Genomic DNA, 11,269 nt, shown 5'->3' with positions numbered 1-11,269 from the left:
CAACCTAAGTTACACAATTGTGGAGGATAAAATAGTTGGCATCTGACCCCAAGCATGGAAGAAATATTAGCACATGTGTTGGCCTGATCATTTGCCAATTAAGGAAAGGTGATGCTTTCCACCTTTACCACATAAAAAAATTAAAGTATTGATTAATGAAGCCATTTCAGATGGTTTTAGAGAAGGAATAGAGATAACAGGCTATATAGCATAAACTTGTTTTCCATACAATTTAATCTCCCTGAACCACTAAGCTTGGCTAAAGTCCTACCCGGCAGAAAGCTTCCCTAGGTCATTTATTAGGTGTATTATCTGGAAAGCATAATGGATGCTGCTCTAAGGTAGGTCTACAATGCCCTGGTTGCACACACAAATGGATGTTTTAGGAATAATGCAAGGCTCTCTTTCCCTTTAACCATAAAAATTAAAACAATACTTATCACCGTTCGGTTGGATATTACTTCCAATAAGTACAATATTTATTAAACATATCTTCAGTTGTTTTGTTACATAGTGTGCAACAAATTACAATATTCTGCAGCCACAAATTATATGCAGAGTATGAAGAAACTATTAATCAGATAGTGTAATCTTTCCGTTTATAACTCTACAAGGAAGAACTAGCAAATCAGATCTTACATATAACATCTCACTAAACTTTATGCATGGAAAGTGACAGACACTGGTTGTGCTGTTTGATACAAAATGGCTGAACTTCATCTTCAGAAGACTAAACCTGACATCTAAACATGCCAATATAAACATCAAAACAAAATATATTCTAACCAACCACGGGAAACAGTCTGGTATCAGGAAAGCAACAAGGATTACACACATTATTTTATAAACCAGCACACAAAGGTTTAAAACAGTTCTGAAAATGAAGTTAGCTGTCTTGAGTCAGGGGAATAAAAAAAAAGTCAGTATTGACCATGTACAATCTCTGACCTTTGTGGAGACGGTAAGAATCTGTTGTAGTGCAGCTACATACAGTACAATTCAGGCAATTTTGTTTTTTCACTTGGGTTCGGATTGCAAATTCATTGCTGTGAGAAAAAGACGGAGGCAAATTTTAGCAGCAACCTCCACCTGACTGCTTGACCGGAGTGCTCTGAATTTTAACATTGGACTTCTCTGCACCACCAGCTGTTGCTCCAGGACCCATCCGCTTTTTAATCTCAGCTGCCATTGTCATGAAAGACTGTTCTACATTCGTTGCATTCTTAGCACTGGTTTCCAAAAATGGAATTCCAAGGGAATCAGCAAATTCCTAAGAGAATAATAAAGCACAATTAACATTGAAAAAGTCTTTTTCACTTTTAGTGCATTTCTGTCTAAAATGAGCAGTGAGGTAAGACTAAGTTCACTGAATCCAAACAGACACTATTTTAAAAAATGGTCATTTTAAAGTATTCTAGTGCACATTTAAAAGCAAAAGGTGGTTGTGATCATTGTAATACTCCCCACTACATAATTCAAATTCAATTTGAAAATCAACTTTAAACATACCTTTGCTGTTGTGTAGTCTACTACTTTCTTTGTGGTCAGATCACATTTGTTCCCTACCAACAACTTGTTGACATTTTCACTGGCATAACGATCTATTTCCTGCAGCCACTGTTTAACATTATTGAAGGACTCCTAAGAAGACAGACATTTTTAAGGATGATAATATAGCTCTAGTCTATAATATAACAACTGTTCTAATGAAGCGAGAGATAAAAGTGTTTTCTTAAGAAGAGTTAATGAAGCAACTCTAGCTACAAGATAATTACTATAGTGCTGGTTAAGAAGTAAACTGATAATATTACAATGACTATCCATATCTAAATAAGAATTTGAAGGCTTGAGGATAAAAATACCTTATTTGACAGAGAAATACAGCTCAGCATCAAACTATAGCTCAAGCAAATTTGATAAATTTGAATTGAAATTTGATTATTTTGGTTTATGAATAGATAGTTAAGTGTTACTACTAGAGACAAAAAATATTAAATGAATGGGTCCAAAGATGCTTTTTTTTTTTTTACCACAATCATATTAATGAGAAAATTTTTATTTTTTAAGTATTGCATGGTAATGACATGAGATTTGAAATTAGCGCTATTTTCTCCTGTTGTATCACCCAATACTTCTCAAGGCATTGAATCTAAAGTCTTATGATTCCAGTTATCTCTTAATTAGCTATATCATAGTTGAAGTGACATTTAACATTTGCTGTAAGAAAAATAAGTTCTAAACATTTACCTTTTATTCTTTGATAGGAAAAAAAAACTTGAAATTTTCTAATTTTCTGATCAACAATTCTTATGGTCTTTGGACTACATTCTTTACGCTATCCCTGTACCTCCACCAACACCTCTCAAAAGCTAATCTTCAGATATTCTTTGTCCTCCTAAAATCTTCCTCTAGCTCAACCTATCGAGAATATCCTCCACAGGCAGACTCATAATCTTGTTTTTGACAATTCTGACAAGTCTATTAGACAAATTCATTAATATTTAACACCAAGAACATGGTATAAGCCAAATAATCTACAGCTCCCTATAAACTCTTGTCAGAATAATCAGTTTTTTAGTTGATAGTAAATATAACCAGAGTCCCTGAAAGCAAATGTAAAACCAAATACTAAACATTCTATTTACTTAAGGAAAATAATATGACATTTTGGCTGACCAATTCATTAGGTGCCCAAATAATGTTTGTGTGATTCACTTATTTGGAAGTAAACAAAGTTTTTGTCTATATAAATAAAATGGATGGCTATTTATCAAATAGTAACTTCCTACTTGGTCACTGTAACACAATTTCCTCCTGGAACTTACCTGATCTGTCACATCATACACAACTATGATGCCATGGGCTCCTCTGTAATAACTGGAGGTGATTGTTCGAAATCTTTCTTGGCCTGCTGTGTCCCACTATTATAAGATAATCAAGAAATCCAAACAATTCCATTAAGATAGAGTTGGGGAAAGGGGCAGGAGGAGGGGGAACAGTTTAGTTTACATGTGTACAGAAATGACCAGGATTTGATATGCAAACATTAGCCCTCAGTGCTCACACTACTACATGCACGATAACTGCTAAATACCTGAAGGTCCAGAAAAGTGCTAGTGCCTACAATCTAGCTTATGGTTATGCTACCAATATTACACCAGCTCTTTGAGATTAGGAACTATGTCATACTTTTCATACTCCCTACCATTCTTAGAACTGTGCAAGACATTCGGAATGACTGCATAAACAGGTTGACTTGATTAGGAAGGCTACTGCCCTTATACCCCTTTAACACTCACACATAAGACAGTATCATTTGCTAGCATGTTTTAACATCATGGAAGGCACTGAGGATCTAATTAAGGTAAATACCAGTCAAGATAGCACTTTAACCATCTCTGGAAAGTATTATCTTAATCCTAGGGAAAACAATGTAAGGAAGATGATTCAAAATACTTTCATAAAATTCATTTTAAAAGCAAATTTCCACACTTCACCATTTAGACTTAAAAAAACAACAAATACTCATTTAAATTACTATATTAAAATTATGGGTTTAATAAAAAACTGAAATGAAACTCAATTGTTAGATTTTAAAAGCCTTGGTATTAACAAGGACAATGAGAATTTTGTTTAAATTGCTCTTAGACAATGGCCTCTTTAAAAATTTGTATAATTAGAATAGCTACCTACCCCATAGGTAAAGGGTAACACCTACGATACTGGTAAAAAATAACATCTTGATTGATGGAGAAATAACAGAATAGTTACAGTAAAAATAAATGGACTCGAAGTCTAAGACAAGTGAAGCTCAAGATGCAATATCCTTTACGGGGAGGGGATTAGAAAGTTCTGGAGTCTAGCCCTGACCGGTTTGGCTCAGTGGATAGAGCGTTGGCCTGCGGACTGAAGGGTCCCAGGTTCGATTCCAGTCAAGGGCATGTACCTGGATTGCAGGCACATCCCCAGTGGGGGGCGTGCAGGAGGCAGCTGATCGATGTCTCTCTCTCATCGATGTTTCTAACTCTATCCCTCTCTCTTCCTCTCTGTAAAAAATCAATAAAATATATTAAAAAAAAAAAAAAAGAAAGAAAGAAAGTTCTGGAGTCTATCCTCTCCAATGTTTTAAATGGCAAAATTTAAAAAAACAAAACTGCTTCAGGAGCACTCAGTGAAATCACTGTCTTTTCCAGCGGACAAAGAGCTGTTAAATTCAAATTGGGGGGAAATTTTAATACAGACAGGATATTAGATAATATTGAGGCCTTAGAGTCAGTTTTGCTAGATGTGATAATGTTTACATAGGAAAATAGAGATGCATACCAACCTATGCTTGGAGTAAAATATAATGCCTGTAAATTTGACATACTCCAGGGGAAAAGTTAATGAATCAAAGTTAACATCATCTAAAACAAATGAAAACAAGTCACAACAGCTTCATTTTTTTTTGTTGTTGTTGTTCAAAGTACTGGCCTGAGAGCCCAAAAGACTTTAGATCTGTATCAGTAAAGAGTGTCAAAGTCACCCTAGCCCAGTGGTTGGCAAACTCATTAGTCAACAGAGTGGCAAATCGCGGCTCGCGAGCTGCAGTTTGCCGACCACTGCCCTAGCCGGTTTGGCTCAGTGGATAGAGCGTCAGCCTGTGGGCTGAAGGGTCCCTGGTTTGATTCCAGTCAAGGGCACATGCCTGGATTGCGGGCTCGATCCCCAGTAGGGGATGTGCAGGAGGCAGCCAATCAATGATTCAGTCTCATAATTGATTTTTCTCTCTCCCCCTCTCCTTCCTCTCTGAGATCAATAAAAAAATATATATATATTTTAAAAAGTGTCAAAAGTCTTTCAGCATTCCTTGGAGAAGCCTGAGCTTTGGAGTTAAGCCAATCTGACTTTAAAACATCTAGGCTCCTGGTTATTTAACGCTGGGGACAGTCAATTAACAGTTTCCTCATCTATAAATCTTTGGTATAACTCAACTTATAGATTGTTAAATGGGTTTAAATAAACTAACGTTTGTAAAATGCCTAGCAGAATGCCTAACTTTAGAAGCTGCTCAATAAAATATTATGAAAATGCTTACACTACACCAGGCACTTAGATTCAAGGTTACAGAGATGAACAAAACATAACACTCACAGGATATCTCATTTAAATGGGAGAGACAAACATGAGAAAACCAATTACTCTGTAAGCGGTAATAAGGATTATATACAGAAGAAAGTTCTTCCTTCCCTTCTCCACCCACCAACCCCTAAACAAAGAATAAACTGTTTATGCGTAAATGTTAAAGAATTGTAACTGATTAAGCAAGATATCCAAAGAATAAACTTTCTGATGTCTCCTTGCCACTCTGAAAACTCCTGACTCTACATCCTAATAGTACCTTCCTCTGTAATTGATCACCCTTTGTATATAATTCTCATTACCTCTCCTAATCACAGGGTTACTGACTTTCCCATATTTGTCAGTCCCGCTGAAATGGGATCTCTCCTTCTATGAGGCTGTGTTAATAATTTCTGTAACCTCAAACCTCTTGGGGGGTGCCTGGCATAACGTAAGCATGTCCATAAATGTGTCATCAATGAACAATCATAGAAGGATCCCTTCATGCTGTGGGTCTGGATCCCGTAGCTGCCCTGCCCTACTGAATGTTTTGTAATCTCTAATTCTGAGAAAGACCCAGAGGGCACACTTGAAAAGAAAAAGCTGAAAGGATAGTTAAAATATAGATCAACATAATGATTTTGAAAGACCCAGAAAACTTGGAAGGATAATTCAAGCCTTGCAAGATGAAATGTAATGGGTTTAAAAGTAAAATCTGCCCAGCCAGAATGGCTCAGTGGTTGAGCGTCAGGAGGTCACCATTTGATTCCAGTCAGGGCACATACCTGGTTTTAGGCTTGATCCCCAGTGTGGGGCGTGCAGGAGGCAGCCAACCAATGATTCTCTCATCATTGATGTTTTTATCTCTCCCTTTCCCTTCCTCTCTGAAATCGATACAAATATATTTTTAAAAAAATACTAAAAGTAAAATCTAGCATTCAGATTCAAAAGCTATAGTCACAAAGTATAAGACTTTCTAAAAAGTTACAAACCCAAAGCGATAAAATCCAAACTAGTAGGTAATTCAACTGAGATAGCAAATGTCATTAAATCCAGGTGCTTTTTTTTTCTATCCTTGAATGGATTAATGATGAGAAAAGGCCATGAATCCCTGTCATCCAAGAGGGGAAAAAATACATATTCAGAGTCCAAATTAAGGGAGGATTTACCTCATATAGTCCACACTGGCTAGATTATATATCATACTTTATTTCAGGAATCCATCTTAATAAAAAGCACTTATAAAATGCCAGAGTAACTCAAATTGTAAAAGTTTCTGAAAACATGATTCCAGAAAGGAAACACTAACTTCAGAGTAGAGATTGTGATAAGATCAACACAAAGGGCAAGCTGGGCAGTACTGACACCCTCCCACAACCACCTCAAAATTACAACTAAACTACAGAACAACCATCATTCAGAACCACCTGAAATATAGAAGTCCTACAACTAAGGATATAAAGAAGCCACATCAACACTGATAGGAGAGATGGAGACACAGAAAGGGCTGGACTGGTCCAACACCCATGTGTGGCACAGAAAAATCACGAGGGATACCTTGGTTGCCAAGATTTCCCCCTGAGGAGCAAGGGATACCAGCCCCACACCAGGCCCCCCAACCCAGGGTTCCAGTGCCAGGAAGAGAAACTGCCGTAACTTCTGGCTATAAAAACCGGAAGGGATTGTGGCTGAGTGAAACAGAGGACTGCTAGAATCCCAGGTAACTCCTTCTTTTAATATATTTTTATTGATTTCAAAGAGGGAGAGAGAAACATCAATGACGAGAGAAAATCATTAATCCGCTGCGTCCTGCACTCCCTCTACTGGGATTGAGCCTATAACTCAGGCATGTGTCCTGACCAGGGATCGAACCGTGACCTCCTGGTTCATAGATCAATGTTCAACCACTAAGCCACACCAGCCGGGCCTAGGCAGTTCCTAATAAAGGGCCCAAGCACGGACTTATTCTGACTCACTTGCTCTGAGCTCCAGCACTGGGGCAGCAGCTTGAAAGGCTCCAGGGATATACAAGGAGGAAATGAATTGTCTGGCATCAGGGTGAGAGCTAGAGGGGCAGCTTTCTCCCAGACAGAAGTGCTAGCAGAGGCCATTTTTCCTTTGCTTAGCTTTCCCTGCACAGAGATGTCAGGTGCCATTTCTGAGTCTCCTTCAACTTGGCTATCTGTCTTCTCCGCCCCCAGGCCCCATGATTCCCTGAGACTTTGCCCCACCCAACTTAAAGGCCCACTCAAGCTGTTTCCAGTGACTTTTCCATAGGAATGGCATGTCCTGGCTCATGCTTCAGGCTTTCCTAAAATATTTTAAACAAGCAGCATCTGGCCTCAACGTGCTTTGTACCTCTTGCTAAGTGGCCCCAGGCCCAATACCAGTGGCAGCAGCTGGGTTTCTACTGAGCATCTCTAAGACCTGCACAAGCAGCAGTCATCTGCAGGTATTTTGTAGCTCATGCCAGGTGGCACTGGGCAGAACATAGGTGTCAACTGACATTGGCCTGCACCTCCTTAGAGGCACCCAGGAACAGCTTTAGATCACACTGAAGCACTACCCAACTACCTCCACAAGAGACACACTCAAGGGCAGACTCAGCAGCATCGGAAGTAAATCCTACTCCATAAGGTGGACTCCTGCACAGCTGATCCTCTACCGCAGTGGTCGGCAAACCGCGGCTCGCGAGCCACATGCAGCTCGTGAGCCGCCGTTTGCCGCTCTGTTGACTAATGAGTTTGCCGACCACTGCTCTACCGTGTTCAGCAGTCACAGCCAGTCCTTGTAGCCAATAAGCCCATGAGTAAATCCCTCCCACTGACAAGCCAATAGTAATCAAGGCTCAACTACAAGAGGGTGTACATACACCACACAAGGGGTGCACTTGCTGCCACTGGACTCTACAGGACACCTACTACATTAAGCCACTCTATCAAGCCTGGGAGACCTAGCAGCTCTACCTAATACATAGAAACAAACATGAGGGGGGAAGGGCCGGCCTGCCAAAATGAGAACATGTTCCAAATGAAAGAACAAAACAAAACTCCAGAAAAACAACAAAATGGAGACAAGCAATCTTTTAGATGCATAATTCAAAACACTGGTTATAAGAATGCTCAATGAACTTAGAGAAAAAATAGATGAACTTAGAACCTAAAAAGACATGGAAACCATAAAAAATAATATACTAATTAAAATGAAGAATAATTTACAGGGAATCAACAGTAAAGTAGATGTAGCCAAGAATCAAATCAGCGATTTGGAATAAAAGAAGCAAAACAAAAAAACACCCAGTCAGAAGAACAAAAGGAAAAAAGATAGTCTAAGGAGCCTCTGAACAACTTCAAGCATACCAACATTCACATCATGGGGGTACTGGAAGGAGAGAGAAAGCAAGAAATTGAAAACCTATTTGAAAACATAATGACAGAAAATTTCCCTAATCTGGTGAAGAAAATAGACATACAAATCCAGGAAGCACAGAAAGTCCCAAACAAGATGAACCCAAAGAGGCCCATACCAAGACACATAATTAAAATACAAAATGTTAAAGACAAAGAGAGAATCTTAAAAGCAGGAAGAAAAGTCCAACTGCTGTGGCTCTGTGGTTGAGCACAACCTATGAACCAAGAGGTCACGTTTTGATTCCCATTCAGGGCACATGCCCAGGTTGTGGGCTTGATCACCAGTAGGGGATGCAGGAGGCAGCCAATTAATAATTCTCTTACATCACTGATGTCTCTGTATCTCTCTCCCTCTCCCTTCCTCTCTGAATTCAATAAAAAGGTAGCAAGAAAAAAGCAGATAAGTGCAAGGAAGCTCCCATAAGAATATCTGCTGGTTTCTCAACAGAAACTTTCCAAGCCAGAAGGGATTGGCAAGAAATACTCAAAGTGATGAAAAGGAAGGACCTACAACCAAGATTACTCTACCCAGTAAAGCTACCATTGAAAATCAAAGGATAAAGGGCATCCCAGACAAGAAAAAGTTACACATGAAATGTTAAAGGATCTTCTTTAAAAGAGAGAAGAAAAAGAAGATAAAAAAATATGAATAAAATGGCAATAAATACGTATCTGTCAACATCTAAAAAACAAAATAAACAAGCAGAGCAGAAACAGACTCATAGACAAAACATTTTAACATTTGCCAGATGGGAGGGGGGGTTGGGGAGATGGGTCAAAAAGGGGAAGAGATTATTAGGAAGTACAAATTGATAAAGAATAGTCATGGGGATGTAAAGTACAGCAAAAAGGATATAATCCTATATAATAAAGAGCTAATATGCAAATGGTCATCACGCCCTCACGCCTCAAACACTCAACACTGGGGAGAGAGGAATGGGGACCAGCCAGGCAAAAATAAGCTCCCAAGAGAGAAATGGGGGAGGGACAGGCCGCCAGCCCCATGGTCCCAGGTGCCAGCAGCTGGGGCTGCAGCCCGGGAGAAGAGCAAGCCGCCTGCCCCGCAGTCTCGAGTGCCAGTGGCTGCAGCCCAGGCAAAGCCACCCAACCACGGTCCCCTGCGACTGTGGCCAGCCCAGGCGAAGCCGGCCTGGGTCCTGGGTGCCTGCGGCCAGCCAGAGGGAGGGAATCCTGGGCCCCGGGTGCAGGGCGAGGCAGAGGCGGTTAGGGGCAATCAGGCCAGCAGGGGAGCAGTTAGGGGCGATCAGGCGGGCAGGCAGAGGGGTTAGGGGTGATCAGGCAGGCAGGCGAGCGGTTAGGAGCCAGCAGTCCCAGATTTCGAGAGGCAGTCAGACATCCCCCGAGGGGTCCTGGATTGGAGAGGGTGCAGGCTGGGCTGAGGGACACCCCCCCCCCCCCGGCATGAATTTCATGCACTGGGCCAATAATATTCCAGTAACTACGGTATAAGATGAGTACAAGATTTATCCAGATGATCACTTAGTAAATTATATGTCTAATCACTGGGTTGTACACCTGAAACTAATATAATACATTGTATGTCAAATGTAATTTAAAAATTAAATAATTTAAAAAAAATAAAGATTACAAAATAAAAAGGGCAGGTGCCAACAGAAAAGAAATTAATCTCATTCAGGAAGCTCCAAAAGGCAGAGGAATAAGAGGTAGAAGTGAACGGAAACTAGCTTCAGCTCAATATAAAGAGTTAACAATTAGAGGTTATTTACAAATGGAACTAGTTTTTCTTTGAAAAACTGGTGAGCTTCCCAAAAATGTTTAAATAGGGAAAGGAAATTACTACCAAAAACAAAAAGGAAGACTCAAAGAATGACTTATTATGAACCATTCCAGCCACAAGAATGTTTCACAAATATATATTCAAACCTTATGGAGACCAATAATCACACATATAACCATTTCACAACAGTAGTTAAGAGGCTTGGGTGCAGCTTTCTGAAACATGCCTCTCACTTTAGGTGGTGCCAAGTATAAAGTATATATATACATATAATGGCAGGGAGGATCAATATGGAAGGCGGGTTTAAAGTATTTCACACTCTCTCAGAAAATTATATCCTTGCAAGTCCTAATATGGAATGCCAAGTGTGTTAACTTATAGCAAAACCAACAGTTTTTAATGTACCTTTTTTCCCCCTCATCGGAGTCATATAAGGGAGGAACTAAAAAAATATTACCTCTCTGGAGAATGTCATGTCATCAGTAACATTTATATACAATAGTCCCTCCTTTATCCACTGTTTCAGTTACCAGCAGACAACCGTGGTTAAAAAAAAGTTAAATAGAAATTCCAGAAATAAAATTCCTAAGTTTTAAATTGCATGCTGTTCTGAGCTGTGCCAGAAATCTTGCATCATTATACTCAGTCCTACCCCTGACCTGAATCATCCCCTTCATTCAGCATATCTAACTCACTTCATCATGCAGGCACTGTATCATCTTGAGAGACCCTATTCACATATCTCTTGTTATATTATACTAGAGGCCCGATGCACAAAATTCGTGCAAGAGTAGGCCTTCCTTCCCCCAGCTGCTGGCACCGGTTTCCCTCTGGCCGCTGGCAGGCACCCAGGACCCAGGCTTCCCTCGCAGCCCCGGCTTTGTCTGGAGGGTCGTCCAGAATGATGTCCGGAAGGACGTCTGGTCTAATTAGCATACTACGCTTTTATTATTATAGATTGTTAATATCATACTGTGCCTTATTTATAAATTAAGCTTTA

General features: G+C 39.8%; 1 protein-coding gene across 2 annotated transcripts in view; it reads right to left on the bottom strand.

Annotated features, from left to right (window-relative positions):
* Window positions 1–457: 457 nt before the first annotated feature.
* Window positions 458–11,269, bottom strand: part of RAB1A (RAB1A, member RAS oncogene family) — a 40,023-nt gene continuing 29,211 nt past the window's right edge. Inside the window, exons 4-6 of one of the 2 annotated variants that reach the window (XM_080684448.1) lie at window positions 2,826–2,921; window positions 1,510–1,641; window positions 458–1,270 (exon numbers count right to left, since the gene is read on the bottom strand). In XM_080684448.1, coding sequence (XP_080540574.1) covers window positions 1,073–1,270; window positions 1,510–1,641; window positions 2,826–2,921 — 426 coding nt within the window. In that variant the 3' untranslated portion in view covers window positions 458–1,072. The remainder of the gene's footprint in view (window positions 1,271–1,509; window positions 1,642–2,825; window positions 2,922–11,269) is intronic. The other variant, XM_080684449.1, reaches the window with a different exon arrangement.

This window comes from Plecotus auritus, assembly GCF_963455305.1.
Source record: "Plecotus auritus genome assembly, chromosome: 8".
In the NCBI taxonomy this organism is placed as follows: domain Eukaryota; kingdom Metazoa; phylum Chordata; class Mammalia; order Chiroptera; family Vespertilionidae; genus Plecotus; species Plecotus auritus.
Note: the sequence above shows the minus strand (reverse complement) of the source record. Positions and strands in the feature narration are given on the sequence as shown.